At 39.0% G+C, this 20,842-nt stretch overlaps 2 protein-coding genes across 2 annotated transcripts in view; one reads left to right on the top strand and one right to left on the bottom strand.

The window, feature by feature from the left end:
* The window catches only part of LOC135476855 (mitochondrial sodium/calcium exchanger protein-like), a 32,643-nt gene extending 21,000 nt beyond the window's left edge, over positions 1-11,643 (top strand). Inside the window, exons 14-16 of the mRNA XM_064756999.1 lie at positions 5,190-5,270; positions 6,267-6,331; positions 7,112-11,643. Of these exons, the coding sequence (XP_064613069.1) occupies positions 5,190-5,270; positions 6,267-6,331; positions 7,112-7,303 (338 nt within the window). The 3' untranslated portion in view covers positions 7,304-11,643. The remainder of the gene's footprint in view (positions 1-5,189; positions 5,271-6,266; positions 6,332-7,111) is intronic.
* A 2,985-nt stretch (positions 11,644-14,628) lies between these two features.
* LOC135476834 (uncharacterized protein C22orf15-like) lies at positions 14,629-20,105 on the bottom strand. Its single transcript, XM_064756969.1, has 5 exons — positions 19,791-20,105; positions 18,084-18,170; positions 16,601-16,717; positions 15,794-15,868; positions 14,629-15,016 (listed from the first exon to the last, which is right to left on the bottom strand). The coding sequence occupies exons 1-5, from the start codon at positions 19,843-19,845 to the stop codon at positions 14,886-14,888; spliced, it is 465 nt and encodes a 154-aa protein (XP_064613039.1). The 5' UTR covers positions 19,846-20,105; the 3' UTR covers positions 14,629-14,885.
* Positions 20,106-20,842: the final 737 nt, after the last annotated feature.

The following is a 20,842-nucleotide window of genomic DNA, read 5'->3' as shown; positions in this document are numbered from 1 at the left end:
ATAAAACTTATAACTAGGAGTTGTTTAATGCCATACTCAAAACTAGGAGTTGTTTAATGCCATACTTAGAACTAGGAGTTGTTTAATGCCATACTCAAAACTAGGAGTTGTTTAATGCCATACTTAGAACTAGGAGTTGTCCATTGCCATACTCAAAACTAAGAGTTAATGCCATACTGAGAACTAGGAGTTAATGCCATACTCAGAACTAGGACAGTGCTACAGATAAGGGGCGCACATGCATAAATACGCTTAAAAATTAGATGGTATGCATCTAAAATTAAAACAGGGAGTACTGTATATGCCAGAAGATTTGTGTGTATGCCGAAGTTTTGAAAGCTAGCGTACATGCGAGATTTAAAGCAGAGAACCCTGTCAAAATCAAACGTAAATCTCCACAGCGAACCATGTGCTCAATGTTCTCCACTGTGTGTTAGTTTTCAGACACTGTAGGCTACAGCAAAAGCTCCTGTTCCACCACCCACAGCTGTGGAGAATGCCCACCATAATGTTTGTCTTTGTGATATACTAGAGTGTTTGGTATGAATAAGATGCTCAGAACTCATACTAGGAGTTGTTTCATGTCATACATAGAACTAGGAGTTGTGTCATGTCATACTTTAGAACTAGGAGTTGTTTAATGCCATACTTAGAACTAGGAGTTATTAATGTCATACATAGAACTAGGAGTTGTGTCATGTCATACTTTAGAACTAGGAGTTGTTTAATGTCATACTTTAGAACTAGGAGTTATTAATGTCATACATAGAACTAGGAGTTGTTTAATGCCATACTAAGAACTAGGAGTTGTTTAATGCCATACTTAGAACTAGGAGCTAATGCTATACTTCCTCCTCAGCTGTACGTGGGAAAGTCAGCCAGCAATCTGCAGGTGATCGTGGGTTTCCCTTGGGCTCTGCCCGATTTCCTCCCACCATACTGCTGCCCACTGTTGTATAAATGAAATATTCTTGAGTTCGGCATAAAACACCAATCAAGTACATAAATAAATAAATAATGCCATACTTAAAACTAGGAGTAACGAGAAAATATTTTGTATGATGAAAGGATACAAGAAACGCTTTAATTCATAAACTTCATTTTTTCCAAAGGATCCAGCGATCAGTCTGTGGTACAGTAACTTTCAGAACAACTCCTCTGGGGAGCGCCAGCATCGGGGCACTAATATAAGCTGGTGGTTCAAAGCCGTTATCAGTTATAAAATGTGCTTCAAAAACCATAATCTTTGTTTTCTTTGAGTTCCAATTCATGCATCCCTTAACTAATATTACTGCTCATTCAAAAGTGTGGAGTTTCAGTCTGAGTATTTTCTTGACCTCCGCCACATGTCATAGTAATCTTATCTACTAGCCTACATGCTAACTAGATTTGAAATTAGAACTATATAGTGTTTTTTGATATAAAATGTTGAAATTTGCATTTGTCTAGTAAGATATCATCATATCCTCCAGACAGTTTTCAGACAACCTCTCTAAACACCAACAGAACTCTGTACTGGCATGAATCTGGACAAATGAGCGTATTGATCATGAACTAAATTCTTAGGCTCTCTGCTGACCCATCTGTGCTAAGATAAAATTAACCTTAGCATCGTCCAGAATTACCGACTCGTCTGTGCTAAGAGAAGACTAACCTTTGCATCATCCAGAATTACTGACCCATCTCTGCTAAGAGAAGACTAACCTTTGCATCATCCAGAATTACTGACTTGTCTGTGCTAAGAGAAGACTAACCTTTGCATCATCCAGAATTACGGATCCGTCTGTGCTAAGAAAAGACTAACCTTTGCATCATCCAGAATTACTGACTTGTCTGTGCTAAGAGAAGACTAACCTTTGCATCATCCAGAATTACTGACTCGTCTGTGCTAAGAGAAGACTAACCTTTGTGTCATCCAGATTTACTGACCCATCTCTTCCAAGAGAAGACTAACCTTTGCATCATCCAGAATTACTGACCCATCTGTGCTAGGAGAAGACTAACCTTTGTGTCATCCAGAATTACTGACCCATCTGTGCTAAGAGAAGACTAACCTTTGCATCATCCAGATTTACTGACCCATCTGTGCTAGGAGAAGACTAACCTTTGCATCATCCAGAATTACTGACCCATCTGTGCTAAGAGAAGACTAATCTTTGCATCATCCAGAATTACTGACCCATCCGTGCTAGGAGAAGACTAACCTTTGCATCATCCAGAATTACTGACCCATCTGTGCTAAGATAAGACTAACCTTTGCATCATCCAGAATTACTGACCCATCCGTGCTAGGAGAAGACTAACCTTTGCATCATCCAGAATTACTGACCCATCTGTGCTAAGATAAGACTAACCTTTGCATCATCCAGAATTACTGACCCATCTGTGCTAAGAGAAGACTAACCTTTGTGTCATCCAGAATTACTGACCCATCTGTGCGAAGAGAAGACTAACCTTTGTGTCATCCAGAATTACTGACCCATCTGTGCTAAGAGAAGACTAACCTTTGCATCATCCAGAATTACTGACCCATCTGTGCTAGGAGAAGACTAACCTTTGCATCATCCAGAATTACTGACCCATCTGTGCTAAGAGAAGACTAATCTTTCCATCATCCAGAATTACTGACCCATCCGTGCTAAGAGAAGACTAACCTTTGCATCATCCAGAATTACTGACCCATCTGTGCTAAGATAAGACTAACCTTTGCATCATCCAGAATTACTAACCCATCTGTGCGAAGAGAAGACTAACCTTTGCATCATGCAGAATTACTGACCCATCTGTGCTAAGAGAAGACTAACCTTTGCATCATCCAGATTTACTGACCCATCTCTTCCAAGAGAAGACTAACCTTTGCATCATCCAGAATTACTGACCCATCTGTGCTAAGAGAAGACTAACCTTTGCATCATCCAGAATTACTGACCCATCTGTGCGAAGAGAAGACTAACCTTTGCGTCATCCAGAATTACTGACCCGTCTCCGTCTGTGCTAAGAGAAGACTAACCTTTGCATCATCCAGAATTACTGACCCATCTGTGCTAGGAGAAGACTAACCTTTGCATCATCCAGAATTACTGACCCATCTGTGCTAAGAGAAGACTAACCTTTGCATCATTCAGAATTACTGACCCATCTGTGCGAAGAGAAGACTAACCTTTGCGTCATCCAGAATTACTGACCCATCTGTGCTAAGAGAAGACTAACCTTTGCATCATCCAGATTTACTGACCCATCTCTTCCAAGAGAAGACTAACCTTTGCATCATCCAGAATTACTGACCCATCTGTGCTAGGAGAAGACTAACCTTTGCATTATCCAGAATTACTGACCCATCTGTGCTAAGAGAAGACTAACCTTTGCATCATCCAGAATTACTGACCCATCTGTGCTAGGAGAAGACTAACCTTTGCATCATCCAGAATTACTGACCCATCTGTGCTAAGAGAAGACTAACCTTTGCATCATCCAGAATTACTGACCCATCTGTGCTAAGAGAAGACTAACCTTTGCATCATTCAGAATTACTGACCCATCTGTGCGAAGAGAAGACTAACCTTTGCATTATCCAGAATTACTGACCCATCTGTGCTAAGAGAAGACTAACCTTTCCATCATCCAGAAATACTGATCCATCTGTGCTAAAAGAAGACTAACCTTTGCATCATCCAGAATTACGAACCCGTCTGTGCTAAGAGAAGACTAACCTTTGCATCATCCAGAATTACTGACCCATCTGTGCTAAGATAAAACTAACCTTTGCATCATCCAGAATTACTGACTCGTCTGTGCTAAGAGAAGACTAACCTTTGCATCATCCAGAATTACTGACCCATCTGTGCTAAGAGAAGACTAACCTTTGCATCATCCAGAATTACTGACCCATCTGTGCTAGGAGAAGACTAACCTTTGCATCATCCAGAATTACTGACCCATCTGTGCTAAGAGAAGACTAACCTTTGCATCATCCAGAATTACTGACCCATCTGTGCTAAGAGAAGACTAACCTTTGCATCATCCAGAATTACTGACCCATCTGTGCTAAGAGAAGACTAACCTTTGCATCATCCAGAATTACTGACCCATCTGTGCTAGGAGAAGACTAACCTTTGCATTATCCAGAATTACTGACCCATCTCTGCTAAGAGAAGACTAACCTTTGCATCATCCAGAATTACTGACTCGTCTGTGCTAAGAGAAGACTAACCTTTGCATCATCCAGAATTACTGACCCATCTGTGCTAAGAGAAGACTAACCTTTGCATCATCCAGAATTACGACCCGTCTGTTCTAAGAGAAGACTAACCTTTGCATCATCCAGAATTACTGACCCATCTGCGCTAAGAGAACACTAACCTTTGCATCATTCAGAATCACTGACTCGTCTGTGCTAAGAGAAGACTAACCTTTGCATCATCCAGTTACTCACCCATCTGCGCTAAGAGAACACTAACCTTTGCATCATTCAGAATTACTGACTCGTCTGTGCTAAGAGAAGACTAACCTTTGCATCATCCAGTTACTCACCCATCTGCGCTAAGAGAACACTAACCTTTGCATCATTCAGAATTACTGACTCGTCTGTGCTAAGAGAAGACTAACCTTTGCATCATTCAGAATTACTGACTCGTCTGTGCTAAGAGAACACTAACCTTTGCATCATCCAGAATTATTGACTCGTCTGTGCTAAGAGAACACTAACCTTTGCATCATTCAGAATTACTGACTCGTCTGTGCTAAGAGAAGACTACCTTTGCATCATCCAGTACTCACCCATCTGCGCTAAGAGAAAATTAACCTTTGCATCATCCAGAATTATTGTCTCATTTGTCATAGTATCGTTAGAGTTGACTGATTTGATTGGACATCTCACGGGCTAACCATGGGATTTTACTTCAGGACAAACCAGTGATGAGGGGAGGTGACTTGATTATGCAAGCCTGACATTTTTGAAACGTTTTGTAAATGTTCTACAGTATTGGACCATGAAGGTAGAACTCCAGGACTGGACCAAGGACAGGTGACTTTGGTAACACCACTTTCTCAAAAGGAGTGTTTTCAATAGCATTCAACTGTTACTGATATATTCAGCTTGATTTTTGAATAAACGTATGAAGACTTAATATGTTCCATCAGATTGATTTCTGTAAGTGAACGATAATGTATTTTTTTGCTGATTGTTGTAGATTTCATTGCTGATACAACGATGGCCCGTCAGGGCTACCCACGGATGGGAATATCCGCATGTTTTGGAGGACCCATGTTCAGTATCCTTACAGTTTATAGTGTTTCTGTCAGAAACTTTCTGTTTGGTATCTGTTTACAAAGTTTGGTAAAGTTTGGTTTTGGTTTGATTTAGATTGTATTTGTTTATTTGAGTGGAGTTTTAATGCTGCACTCCAGAATATTTCACTCATTCAATGCCATGGAGCATTACAGTGGAAAAAAAACCTAGGGAAACCCACCGCCATCTTCAGAGTGGTGGCAGACCTTCCCATGTATGACCCAAGAGGAAGCCAGCATGACTATGCTTTTGTGGAGGCCTAGATTAATATTTATCGATACCACTGATCATGACCTGAACACACACAAAAAACACAGTATAGATCTTGTTCGGGAGATATTTTATTTACTGCAATTGTCAGAAAACATATCTTTTGACACAAAAAATGGAGAAGCATTTGGTCACGTCCAACTCTAGATGTCAATCGTGGCCTTAGGTGATAGTGAAGAAATAGGACAAACTCTATGTGATCTAAAACTCGCCCAACAAAGGGAATTTTTAGGCCAGTAAAATCGATTAAAAATATTACTTTTGGATGTTTAGTCCTCATTCTTCATTCCAACAACACTTTTCTTAGACCAACAGAACTCTGAGATTCTGGTAAAATGAGCAGAATAGTCATAGACAAAAATCAGGTTGCCATTTGGTCAGGCACCCTTGTGGAATGACAGAAATAGATGTAGCACTTAAGAAAAAACACTAGATCAAATGGATGTGATATCGCAGAATTGCGCACAATGAGACAGTCGAAAGTTTGTTTTGTCTCTTTCAAACCTTGTTTTACCTTTCAAGAATAAATGTATGAAGTACCCGAGACCGCACACTGTGTTTCCGGTTGCTCCAACATGGTTGCTCTTGTCCAGAAATAACTGTTGTGTTTTCTTAAAAAAAGAAAACATGAAAAGCCACATTAACTATGAACAATAATAAAGACCTGAACCGTCACAGCATCTCGGATTTTTCCTGAGCGATAACTCAGATCTTTTACTTGGTATAGGGATTCCTTTCACAATTCAGATTATAGAACATGGCGGCAGTTTTAAGGTGAGTACAGACGTGGAAGGCAACCCTCATTCACTCATTTATTTTATTTGATTGTTGTTTCACGTTGTACTCAAGAATATTTCATTTATTTGATGGCGGTCAGCATTATGATGGGCCAAAACCGGGCAGACTTTCCCACATACAACTAGAGTACTGGATTTAATGCCAGATCGGCGACTTTGAAGCGAACACTCGGGCCATTAGGCCACCAATGGGGTTTTCATTATTTGAGCACAGCGTATGGTCTCTTATTACAAACCGTGTGGCACTTCTGAAAAGTGTTATTGTGACATTTATTGTACATGTCGGGCAATAAATACTAAAGAGAACAGGTGGAGAAAATTGACATGTACTGTTTTGTATTTATTTTTCTTCTGTTTGGTTATCTTCTTTGCTTATTTTGAACTGGCCGTGTTGTGTGGGGGGGGAAACACACGACCATCCGTAGGTTGCTGCAGACCTTCCCACTTACGGCCAGTGAGGAAGCCAGCATGAACTGGGCTTGAACTCACAGCTACCACATTGGTGAGAGGCATCTGAGTCATTGCGCCGTGCTGGTGTGTTAACCCCCTCGGCCAGTATATATGCAAATACCATTTCTGGCTGCCCAGATGAAGTCGTGCAGAATTTCTTAGTTCTTCGTAGGGCTTGTACTGAATGGTTTTATTTTAATGTTAAGCGAATGTTGTGTGCTGTAATTTCGTGTCACTTGCTCTTTGTTGAGCACTCATTTAACCAGTCACTCAATCACTGTACACAAATTTTCTTACTTCATTCCAGCTACAAGTCACCTTGGAGGAGTACATATTGGCAGGATTTCTTGCCCTCTCTCTGATTATCTCCCTTATCGTGGTCACGTGCTCCAGATTCCGAATGTCTCGACTGTATGGAATTATTCTGTGGATATTGTACATCATTTTCCTGGTGGTTGCCATATTAACTGAAACCGGGTTCATCCATGCTGAAGTTTAAAGGTCAAAGGGTATAGGTGATTTCAAGGTCAATGGGGATAGGGTTTTCATGCTGCAGTTTATATTTCAAAGGGTAGGTGTCGTTTCCAGGTTAAAAGGGTAAAGTCATCATGTTGAAGTAAAGTTGGTTGAAGGCCAAAAACATCAGGTCATTTCGCGTGTACCTTATGTAGACATCCAAGAATTTAAAATGAGCGTTTGATACAGCTGCAAATTTTTGAAGGTTATGAGAATGTACATTTGGGGTGGGCAAAGTCGTTTAGTTAAAGACACATCCATACGATGCAACTGAGTCGTCAAATTTGACTTGTCAAAAGAAAATAGTACGATAAGTCTTTTACTTTCATGTACTTTTGTATGATTTGCCGAATGAACAAATCATATCGTGTGAATGCGGTGCGTGAAATGGCGCATGTTCTGTGTCCACGAGTCCATTGCACGAATACATGTAGCTCCATGTGATCGTAACTTCAACTGTGTAAATTTCACAATATTGTGAATATTGCATAAAACTTGTATACGAGTAGATCTCTTTTCTTTTTATGATACTGATGTAACACAAATGTGTGAAAGCCATGGAAAAATAATGGTTTCCTGGTGCATATGGCCAGATCTAATATATGTTTTGTTTTAAGAGTCGCATTACTCTGAAGACAAAACTAGAAGAGTGATCAAGTTTATTGTCTTTCAGTTTACAGAGGCCTCCATAGCTTAGTGGTTAGCCTGCTAAAGCAACACAATGACCCAGGAACCTCTAAGCAATTCACTTGCTGGCTTCCACACTGGTCGAACAGCAACCTGCGGATGGTCGTGGGATTCCCCCTTTCTCGGCCCGGATCCCAGCCACTGTATTGAGGGTCGCCGTCAGATAATTGGAACACTCTTGAGTATGGAGTAAGACACTAGATAAATAAATAAATGAAAAATAAATAATAGACATATTTGACAACGAGCAGTAGCGTATACAGTGACATCTTGCCATACATTTATATCTAAATAAACTGTGCAATTATGCAAATACATGAAACTGCTTGTATGAACTTTGAGGTGTTCGTTCGATCCCAGATTCTTTTCCACTCCATTGCCTCCTTTTCTTGAGCATGGTGTAAAACGCCAACGAAAAGAAAATCAAAAACTCATTTGCCTTCCGTCCATGAGGCATACATGCGTATGCCACATGGGGGCAAAGTTTGTCATTTGCTTGCCCCAAAAATTCTGAGGTGTTAAACACCAATTAAAAAAGAAAAACAAATGAAACCAAAGAATGTTATGAGTTTCAATACCATTTTATGTTCTGAAAAATGCTTCAAATTGCACTGTTTATTTGATGTTTGAAAACAGAAAGTACGACATAGCAACACATGGTGTTGTCGCAAAAATGTTGACATCCTGACATCTTTCCAAAGTGTGTTTAGCTGTTAAAAAGCAGCTATATTTCTAACATGTTACATAATTATGAGAACATCAAAAAATTTATTATTGATAGATGTACATTTAGTTTTTAGGAAAACTTTTCCTTGTTTTCTAGCAACAAATCACGTGTCTCAAATTTCGCACTGACAAATCAGAAAACTTGTTGGTAATGTTTTATATTTAGAGATACCTATACTTGTTATCTGTGTATTTTTGAACATACGAGAAAAATTGTTTGTTGTTGTTGGCATAGTATTTAATATCATATATGTGTTAAGTGTGTTAAGAATACATGTATTGGATACAGTGACGGACACTCTCTGGAGTCCGTTGTGTAATCATGTCACTATTCCGTTTACATGTATCTGCTAGTTTGTCTTCAGGCTAGAGTTCTGAAGGCTCGGTGATTCTTCCTTGAATACTGGAAGCCTGCTACAACTGAGCTAGTGGTTAGATAGTTCCTCGTCACCTGGCCTGTAAGATCTGGGCTGTGGAATTACAGTATTTTGATTCCAAGTATCGTAATATAACAGCATTTTTTCCCTAGTAGCGTAATATAGAAGCATTCTTGTCCCTAGTAACGTAATATAGCAGCAGTCTTGTTCCTTGTATCGTAATATAGCAGCATTTTATCTCTAGTAGGCCTGTTGTAATATAACAGCATCGTTGTCCATAGTATCTTAATATAACAGCATTCCTGTCAGTAGTATCGTAATATAACAGCATTCTTGTTCTTAGTATCGTAATATAACTGCATTTTTGTTCTTAGTATTGTAATATAATAGCAATCCTGTCACTAGTATCGTAATATAACAGCATTCTTGTTCTTAGTATCGTAACATAATAGCATTCTTGTCTCTGGTATCGTAATATAACGGCATCCTTGTTCCTAGTATCGTAATACAACAACAAGAACCCCAATAATACGATAGTGCAAAATTACGAAAATACATGTGACTTTATAAATTTCCCCCTTGAGGTTTGCTTTTTAATGAATCGATTAAAGGTAAAATTCATAGGGGATGAATTTATAAAAAAAATGTATGCTCGTTTGTATTTCATATTTGTGTACATTTTATACTGGAATATTACATTAGTCCCGTGATTCTGCTATACAACTCTTTCAGGCCAAGTGACCAGAGAAACCTTATTGTGATTTGCATACATATATGTGTATTTTTTGGATTATTTCAACTTCTCCCCACATTTCCCCCCCTGTTTGTTTGGCTTTAAGTTCGTTAGCAGATGTGTTGCCCCCACGGCACAGGTTAGTTTTCAAATCGGTATTTTTGTGAAAATATTTATTTGTTGGTTTTGCAAGAACAAAAATATTGTTGTTTGGTGTATTTAATATTCATAGCCGCTGTATGGCAGAAATTATCGGCGTGGAGCCAGAAATCATTCATGCTGTGATATAGGCCTGCATGAGTTGGTGTAGTTATGAACAAATTATTCGGTTTTTGATCACATGAGGTAAGATGAGGTTGGTAATTCCATCCAAGCCGGTGTATGCATGTATAAGAGCTGGTGATGTCTCAATAGAGGGAAAAGGTTTCCTTGTATATAACGCTGACTTAACCACCATAAGTGTAGCGCACGTGGGTAACATTTGTTGTCGAAAATCAGGTTTTGAGATCCCGGTGTAAAATGATCCGGAATATGTTTTACCCCCACACGAGCAACATTACTTGTCCATTTTTGAAGATTCCATCGGCGAAGCACGGTCACATGATACATTCAAGGTCATGTGACCCCAAAAAGTTGCCACACCTTCCATTTCGTATGCACTCACATGACATTTTCATAGACACTGATGAGTTGATGTAGACGAGAACGATCTCACAAGATCCAGATTGCCCGCAGGCGAGAGAAATTGGCGAAAGCCTGGCTCATTCGTTTCTGGATTTCTGTTGCCCAAAATTAAACAAGCTGAACCCGTGGATCACGCGTTCCAGGCTCAGGAATTCTTGCTGTGGTTACCCGCTCACAAGTATAATTCGAAAATTTTTTTGTTGTCTGGATCAAGAAATCTCGTTTTTGACAACAAATGTTGCTCGTGTGCGCTGGGCTTTATGACGCACTTTGTTTATCTGACAATTTAATAAGGATTTTACAAAAATGTTAACATCTATGACATTTATACATTTGTTAATCAGTATGAACTCTCTTGTTTTTGTTCATTGTTAGATACAGCAAAAGATTGAATAGATTGTGTTTCATGTAAGCCTACACAAAGGTTAAGAGTTGTTGAAAAGTTGCTACTTTCCCATTATTGATACATTCCGGTGTGGTTCCATCTAATGTGCATATATACCTTGCACTGACATTAGTTACATGTGCATGGTTTACTGTACAAGTATACGCAACTCCTTTTGGACGTCTCTACATATGTTTGTTTCACCCAAACATTTAAAACAGTTTTGTGTTTCTGTTTTTAAGGTCGAATCGGACCGATGAATGTACATAATTATATTCATTCATTTTCGTTATTTTCCAGATGAGATACTCTTTGAGAACAACTATCTTTTAACAACAAGCATGGCTAAAGGTGTTAATTTTTCCAGTGCGGTATACATTTGCTTTCCTATATATATATACATTTGTTGTGTATATAATAATTTTTGATGTTATTGTATGTGTAATAGTTATTGTTATATACTGTTTAATTCTGACGGTTATTCACGATTATGTGCAATATTTACTTCTTCCCTTTTGTACTCACAAATGTATTGAGAGCCCAGTGAACTGTAATAGGATTTCCGGTTGAAGTAGGTGGATGGTTTATATTTGTTCAAAGGTCATATGTATCTGCAACAGGATTTCCGTTTGAGTTATATGTTTTATGTGTTTATAAAGTTGAATGTTAATTCAGATGTTTTTAACGGTATATTATATTATATATATTGTATAACGTATATTTTTCTCCGAGTGATGTAGTAGCCGTAACAAGCTAATCGTTTTTTTGTTGTTGTTGTTTTTTTTTTTACAAATTTTTGTTCCATGTGAATGGTTGTAAGGACTTTGTGTGATAGACAAGCTAATCTAAAAGTTTGATACAGGCTGCCATATTGTTTAAGGCTGCGTGTGTTTGACAAGCTAATCAGCATCATGTATGATACGGACTCTTTGTCCCATGTTGTGGAGAGCTTTGAGTGGCAGACAAGCTAATCAACATCATGTATGATACGGACTCTTTGTCCTATGTTGTTGAACGCTTTGTTTAGTTGGCAGACAAGCTAATTAGCACCATGTGTGATACTGAAGTTTTGTCCCATGTTAAGGGCTTTGTATGTTAGACAAGCTAATTAGCACCATATGTGATACTGAATTATTGTCCCATGTTAAGGGCTTAGTATGTTAGACAGGCTAATTAGCACCATGTGTGATACTGAAGTTTTGTCCCATGTTAAGGGCTTTGTATGTTAGACAGGCTAATTAGCACCATGTGTGATACTGAAGTTTTGTCCCATGTTAAGGGCTTTGTATGTGAGACAAGCTAATTAGCACCATATGTGATACTGAATTATTGTCCCATGTTAAGGGCTTTGTATGTTAGACAGGCTAATTAGCACCATGTGTGATACTGAAGTTTTGTCGCATGTTAAGGGCTTTGTGTGTTACACAAGCTACTCAGCATCATGTGTGATACACGATTTTTGTCCCATGTGGATGAGGGTTTTGTATGATAGATAGCTTAATCAGCATGAAGTGTGACACAGACTCTGTCTCATGTTCTTGAATTTTTTGAGTGGTACACAATCTAATCAGCATCATGAGTGATACTGAATTTTTGTACCATGTGAATGAGAGCTTTGTGCGATAGACAAGATAGTCAACATTTGCTTCATTTCTTATTTGCTGTCTACATGGCAGTATCAGTTTACCTGTTGATACGTGACTTAGAGAAAACCCTGTTATATTCTCAAATATTTTAATTTAGAATATAGAATGTATTTTGTCTCAAAGGGTAAGTAATTTTGTTGAATAATGTTAACAGTTCTTTCGAGAATTCAGAGTTGTGTTAAGTGTTTATTGATTCGTTGAGGAAAGGTAATATTTAAAACACATGCACAACAAACGCAGTAGACCCGTTCATAGATTTAATGGCGTTAAACGCCGTACTAAAGAATATTTCAGAAAGCGGGTCATAGTTGATCGCTTAATGTGTTTGCCAGATCACACGTGCAGTTAGTACAATACTCTTCCCGAACCGGGGAATTCCTTTCGCTTCCATTGTTCCTGGGGCCTTGTCGCGGTGGCAATGATTAGGCGGACGACTGTACATTCGTGCAATCGGACATGAAGTTCTATACAGACGAATTGCCTTTGACAGATATGGCACTTAAACGTGGAAGGCATTGTAACTTGCCAAAGGTCAGTATTTTTCTTCGGGCACTGCGCTTTCCAAAACCCATAATAACCTGATTGAGGCATTAAATAAAAAAAATTTAAACCGCATGTAGAGCGAGTTCAGTAAAACGCAGGCAATTTACCATTATTCACCTAGAGGTCTTCTGAATGCAAAACTCTTCAGCGAGGGACTACCAGACTAGTGACGTCTTATAAATTGCAGTTAACATCACTCAGTTTTTTAAGCTAATTCTGCTTAAGCTATGATGCTGAGGGGCGTGTAATTTGCTACTATTTCTGCATTTACATGAACAGTTAAAATAAAACCCAGAGGTAAACTGACAAGAGGCCTTATTTCACTGGTTACGCGTGACCGTTTGCCAACTATCACACTGTCGCCGCTGCTATGGTTTTTCTCTCTATGCTGTACATCTTAATTATATTCATTTCTGACTCCTGCCAGGACAATACAAGACTTTTAAGACAGACAATCTTGATACTTTGTTCCATGGCACATAACGCAAGGAGAAAGGCCAAGTACCGTACCTTAACTGAACTACATGTACATTAGTTAGGACATCGCTGCATCCGTGGCTGAGCCGTTAACGTGACAGCTATGACTCAGGAACCCCTCACCAATGCGGGCCACTGTGAGTCCAAGCCCATCCCATGCTGGGAAGGTCTGCATCAACTTGCGGATGGTCGTGAGTTTCTGTATGGCTGTGCCCGGTTTTCTCCTATACCATAATGCTGGCTGCCGTCGTATAAGTGAAATATTCTTGAGTAGAACGTAAAAACAAATGAAATAAATTATTTTGGCGATATTGTGGTGACTTCACCGAAATATACATCAAGTGCGACAGTAAACCTCAAGCTAACAGACAATCAAATTAATGATGACAAAGTTGTAATATCAATTGCAAGTTTATTACAAAATGCAACACTGTTCAACATGCAAGTCAAAGCCTTTGGCCTGTAATACACAAATATTACATTGTACATTACTATATTATGTAGAGCGTGTTATCTCGTGTGTAATATTACCACATTGTACACAAGAATGACGTAATACAAGATGACACTGCATTTTAAAATCCTTTTATTAGGTTGTGTATCTCGTTTCAGAATACACGACGACCACCTACAGACAGGCATCGAATAATATCCTGTTTTGAGCCAATGGTCACGCTAAAATAGGAAAGTTATATGCCTGTATTATATTATTAAACCACCGACCTTTGACAAGTTGATGATCACAACTTGCCCACGGTGGAAGACAAGGGGGCTTCAACGAAAGTTATACTGGGCAAGTGGCCACACAAGCTTAGCATACCGTTTAATTTGTGTCAACATATAAAGCCGCAGGAACAGTAACAGCGGCGGAATCTCAAAATTCCCTTTTCCAAACTGGCTCAGTAAACGACCGCATCCTGGTCAGATTATGAGAAACGTTATACATGGAATAGCAAAACAAATGACCAAAATTCGAAATACAGCTACAAGCAATAGCGTCTTTCCAGCCTTTAGATGATTTATTCCGTTTTAATTAAAGGCTTTTGTACTTAGCTGAGAAGTACAGTACTATAACGGCAGACTTCAGCTGGGGTGTACATCACTCGTATATCTGCCTCACATCGTATTATTAATATTCTAAAGCTATACATTTGCAGCACCTAGCTACACATTACCCTGGTCATATACATCTCGTGACTATAAACACAATTCACAAAGCACATCAGTCTTTTCAGTTTCAACAAGGATTTGCCGTTCACAAATTGAAGTTGGTGAGTCTCAAAACTTTTTCTGAAAATTCGATCCTTTCATTTTGTCCGATTTTTCCTGTCGCTGCTGGCTGGTCTCTTGCTCGGCGAGTCTCTTCCTTTGTTTGACTTCATGTTTTTCCGCCTGTCTTTACGTCCCTTGGAAGGTTTGGACAAGTCGTTGAGTTTAACTGCAATGCCAACAAAACGATATTACTTTACCCGTACCAAGATTACAGTGTCAAGTTTATACCTTTAACAACAATATATACCATGAGATATGGAGACAGCGATTTCTAGATCAAAATCCAAGATTTCCTATCTAAATTTACTATAAGTTATCAATAGTATTATGGAGCGTTTCATTATGGTTTTTGATTGGACTTTTCAAGTGATTATGCAGACTGTAATAGCTCTCAGTTCAAGTAATTCAAACTTGTTTTCTTAGACGAATCGAAGACAGCTGATGTACCGAATAAAATTTTTTTATCTTAGAATGAGACTTAGGGATACGTATGTTGGAATGACGAGACTGGATTGGTGGCTGTCAAGTTACCAGGATAGTATGACTTAGCGTCTTGTTCATAGAGTTATTACAGTGTCAAGGTAATTTCGCCGTCCATGCATTATAACATTATAACAATTTCAACCCATAGCTAGGTATCATGTCCTCCATACAGTTATTACAAAAAGAATTATCAGTGGACATAGGGGGCGTTACATTTATTTGATTTATTTAATTGGCGCTTTACATCGTACTCAAGAATATTTCACCGGGCACCCACGACCATCCGCAGGCTGCTGACAGATCCTACGACTGGATAAAAAAGCACCATGAACTGGATTTGAACTCACAGCGACCGCAATGGTGAGAGGCTCCCGGGTGACTGCATGCATGCGCCGCGCTGTCACGCTAACCACCTCGGCCACGGATGCCCTGGTGACGTTATAGGCCACATATTACTTACCCATCAGGTCTGGATTTAACTTGTCCAAATTGTTCAACAGGGATATATACTTTGACGGTTCGTTTTCACCTTGTTCTGCAGAAAAAAAGGGCAAAATTAGAACGCCTCAAAGCAGAATTGAACGACTGGTTTAATCATTTTGTCCTGGTGCATTTTGTCTCGGTGTGTTCATGCTTTAAGATCATTTGATTCCACAAGAAAATACTTTGATTCGTGTGTTTTATTTGTTCTCTTGCAAACGGTCTTGCATGTGAAAGTCTGAGAGCATCCTGCGGTTGGCCGGATGCGGATTGCAGACGTAAAGCTCTCGCTTACTGGTTGGTGTGCTCGAATCCAGCTCTCTCTGCTAGAGCTGTAAAGAGGCTTGTCACGTACATATCTGAGGGGAGGTGCTTTTCTACGCGGTCTAGAGACTTCATAGTTTCACCGCCCACACGGTAGATTAGCGTGGTGAAAATGAAATGTTCTTGACGACATCGTAAAACCTCAATTAATAAATACAAAAATAACTTATGCCTTTGAGAGAGTCTTTTAGTGATCGGGGAAACAGTGGTATTGTTATCAGCCTGTGACGTCATGGAATACATTACATCATTATTTAGCAGGTTTTTTTTTTTTTTTTTTTTTTTTGATTAGTGTTTTACGCTGTACTCAAGAATATTTCACTTATACGATGGCGGTCAGCATTATGGTGGGTGGAAACCGGGCAGAGCCCGGGGGGAAACCCACGACCATCCGCAGCTTATTAGCTAAGTTATTTTAGCTAATAAATACCCATTATTTACAGATGCTATATACACGACTTACTCTCTATCCGTATCAAGATGTACGTCTGTCTCCCGTCCACAACATCACAAGCATATTCTTTCTCTTTCGCTGACAAAAACTTGACTTGTCCGTCCAAATCCAACAAATCTATGACGTCTAGAAATACACGGAAGGAAAGACAAATTGCATTTCAAGAAAGTCAAACTCACAATTTAATTTATAATCATTAAAAAATTGCGAAAAAAGCCCCGACGTGGAGAATATGGCGTAACTCCAAACAAGTTTTTTGGCAATACTTTCATAGTGCAGTTGAACTGTAGATCCAGGATCAATCCTGGGTCGAGTCACACCTAAGACTTTCAAAAAGGAAGTTGTGACTTCTTCGCTTGGCGTTCATCATGAAGGAGATAGTGCAACGACTGGTTGACCCGTATTAGTATAATTTGCTCGGGCGGGGCGTATTACTTGCCTTCGGTAAATCGTCTTAGTGAAGCAGCACTAGATAAAAGAGCGGTGGAAATCCGTCCTGCAACAAGGAGGCACATTACATGCACTCTAAGGATTCCTTCGTCGTGACATATGACTGAAAAATTGTTGAGTACGACGTTAAACCCCAAGCACACTCACTCATAGTGCAGTTATTTCACTCTATCTACGCTGTAGAGTACAAAATGGACAGTTTCTTGTCTACAGCTAATATTCTGGTAAATTTTGCGCTAGGTTAAGATTTCTAAACGTGGAGCACATTATTACTCAGTTTCGAGTGAAAGACAAAGGGTAACTGTGAACGAAAGTTTCTTCAAGATACGGTCAATTAAGCCCAGGTATTTAAGATTGCATTTTAAGATTGAAAGAATTTTTTTGAGATATTGGACGGAAAAAGAGAGAATACAACGAATTTATGTATGTGAATAGGTTTGAAAGGTACACTGAAAATCGGGGCAATATAATTTGGGAAAGTGAGACACCACCAGAAACATAAATTTCATTCAAAAAATGGAGCTAAACAAACAGCTGTGAATTATTCACAGGCCATCTTTTTTATTAAGTTTTTTTTTAAATTTTCTATAGACCTCCTAACAGTCTGTAAACCTAAAGTTACTCTGAATTCAGGCCTTTCTGATTGTCATTCAAGAGATTCCTAAACATTCCGTCATTAACTGTGCAATTACATTAATTGGCGGAATGTACATCGACTATAGCTAGGTTTCTTCTGCAATTCATACTGCTCTCATTTATTCGCCTACAATATTCCTTGCGCCTTACCAACATCGCTGAAAATTGTTGACTGCTTCTTTTCTCATGATTCCGCCCTAATTTTACTCTTCCTATACTTTTGGTGGTGTGAGTTAACCGTCGTTTTGGGGATTGTCCTTGAGATTATTGACCAGGAATGTCCATTTTGGATGACGGCTGGTATACGAAAGTCTGTTTCGAAGTATTGTTACAACGCGTTATTTCTGTGCCACATGGACTAACCAAAGGATTTGTAACATTATTAGCCTTTGTAAGGAAAACTCACCATTGTCGGCGCAGTCACATTTTTTACGAATCCACTCGATTAGAGTTGTACTAGTGCACCAGGGATTGAACAAAGCTTCTTGATTATCTGTAACAACAACAACATCAGCTTTAAATTTATTTATTTATTTATTTATTTGGAGATTTACGCCGTAATACTATCTTTTGGGTAAAGCCTTATGGAAGATTTTAGATTGTCGCCTTACTCCAGCGAGCGATGGCATGACATTGTGTATAAAAGAGGAATGAGGAATAATAGGCCTGTATAATTTACGACTCACTTGTAGTAGAATTCCTGACTAATTTGTAGTACAATTCATGACTCACTTCCAAGACAACTCCTGACTGGGCGCTTAATCAGTCATTTTTATTAAAATCTGTGAATTACATGTGTGATACAATTTATGACTGATGTACAGTATAACTAACGCATGGCTTACATACATAGTTCATTTTATGACAGACATATAAAGTACAATACATGACTTTGATGCAGTGCGATCCATGAGTCACATGATGCACAGTTTATGACTCACAAGGAGTACAATTCATGACTTTGATGCAGTGCGATCCATGAGTCAAATGATGCACAGTTTATGACTAACAAGTAGTACAATTCATGACTCTTAGGTATTTTTCTTGCATTTTTCTTTTTTATTTGTTTAAAAAAAATAGGATTTCAAAGAATTTAATAAAAATGTATTTCTTAGTCAATCTTTTTCGAATGGTATGTTGAAATATTGAATATATCAGTGTTTTTTCCAAGAATATTCAAAACGGTCATACAGAATCTTGTATGACTCATGGAACGTCTAACACGATGCCATGGCCAGGATGACTGCAGGAAACGGTCGATCAATGACGACATTAAAAAAAATGATACAAAGTCTTAACTCACACATGATGTTACACATGGACAAAATAAATTGAACACACATACGTACTGATTGACACATTCAATGCTATAACGTTTCCTCTGCCACAGCTTGCTGTATGTATTTTGTGAATGCAGTTTCACTTAGCATATGTAGGAAATACAGGGTCGTGAAATATAGGCCTATGTAATGCATAGTTATAGATCACCGCTATGGAATAAAATGGCCAAGAAACGCGGTCTGTGTTAACTACACATTTCTTTTGCGGATTGTCGTGGGTTTCCCTGCCCGGTTTCCTCCCACCATAATGCTGGCCGCCGTCAGTTAGGTGAACACCAATCAAATAAATATATAAAGTATTTTTATTAAAATATCAACCAGAATAAAAATATGGAACTAAAACGTATGACACGTATCACACAAATGATAAAGGCTCGAGTGTTAAAACACGCGAGTATATTGTAAATAGACCTTGGGTTATATGTAAACTCAATCAAAAAACGCAGCACAATCACTCGGGGGCCTTTCACCAATGTCATCGTTGCATGTGAGTTCAAGTCCAGCTCATACTGGCTTCTTCTCCAATCGTAGAAAGGTCTGCCAGAAAGGTCCTCCCATCATAACGCTGGCCGCCGCCGTGTATGTGAAATAATCTTTGGTACGGCATAAACTCCATTCAAATAAATAAATAAACAAATACATATGGTTCTATTGAATCGCATTATATGTTGGGGTTGGGGGCATAAAAATGTACATTCCAGGTCTACATTGTTAGGATAATATGATCTAGCTATTTTAAGAGGACTGTAGAGAACATAAGTAGAACCACTTACCTCCATATCTAACGACTATAAAGCTCTGCCCCATATAGTATCCATTACTCTCCATGCTGCCTGCTTCGTTAGATCAAAAAAATTCATAGCAGTTTGATCTGGTTACCTTTGCTCCGTCAGTCTCATGACTTGAGTTCAGTAACACCATTCTTTATACAGCCTGTTTCGTGTTTAGTGAGGGCATAGGACTGTCCCAACTGGTCGCGTATCCGAGCGACTAGACAGGTCGCGGTTACTATTCGAAACAGTCAGTGGTTTCGGATGGTTGTAGACAGCTACTCATAACGACAGTATATAGTGCGTTGAAAACGCCCTGCCCTGTATTCACAACTGTATACAAAAGCCATTGCATGCCAATACACGTATTGGCGTATATGCACATACACCGCTCGGTTTAGAAATTGCAAAAGGCTGAATATGACTTGTACATATATACGGACACAACCATATGGATTACATAAACGGCTTTTAGCTGACAGACACTAATGCATTCCTAGCGGAGTAGCTTTTATTGCCATTCCAGTGGTGACATTGTATGAGAGAAGTCAATAACTACGTCCGTGTGTAGTTGATAGACAGTCACTGACCTTGCACAGGCATGTCAAATGTACCTCGATTCTCTATGGGCGCCCATTTAGTATGGAAATGAATACAAGACAACACTTAACAGACTGTGTCACAACATTTTGTCATTTCTGATATTTTTACGTCAGTTATGTGTTTTGTCAAAGTTATCCCAAAAGACGCATATATAGCCAAATTGCAAGACAGTAGTGAAATATTTAGCTTTAGATGTATTTCATCTATATACATATAGTTTCACTGTCATAACACGAGTTCAAGTCTAGGTCATGCTGGCTTCCTCTCCAGCCGTACTTGGGAAGGTCTGCAGCAACCTGCGGATGGTCATGGGTTTCCCCCGGGCTCTGTCCGGTTTCCACCCACCATAATGCTGGCCGCCGTCGTATAAGTGAAATATTCTTGGGTACGGCGTAAAACATCGATCAAATAAATAAATAAACAGTCAAAACAGATCACAAATTTATGAGTTA

This window comes from Liolophura sinensis, chromosome 10 (assembly GCF_032854445.1).
Source record: "Liolophura sinensis isolate JHLJ2023 chromosome 10, CUHK_Ljap_v2, whole genome shotgun sequence".
In the NCBI taxonomy this organism is placed as follows: domain Eukaryota; kingdom Metazoa; phylum Mollusca; class Polyplacophora; order Chitonida; family Chitonidae; genus Liolophura; species Liolophura sinensis.
Note: the sequence above shows the minus strand (reverse complement) of the source record. Positions and strands in the feature narration are given on the sequence as shown.

What these genes read in the sequence shown, in the direction of transcription:
- LOC135476834 (XM_064756969.1), bottom strand. Translation starts at nt 19,845, where the DNA reads ATGGAGAGTAATGGATACTATATGGGGCAGAGCTTTATAGTCGTTAGA. An exon ending in TATAGTCGTTAGATATGGAG is followed by an intron (nt 18,171 to 19,790) that starts GTAAGTGGTTCT and finishes TTGTTGTTACAG; the next exon opens with ATAATCAAGAAGCTTTGTTC. An exon ending in ATGTGACTGCGCCGACAATG is followed by an intron (nt 16,718 to 18,083) that starts GTGAGTTTTCCT and finishes GTGTATTTCTAG; the next exon opens with ACGTCATAGATTTGTTGGAT.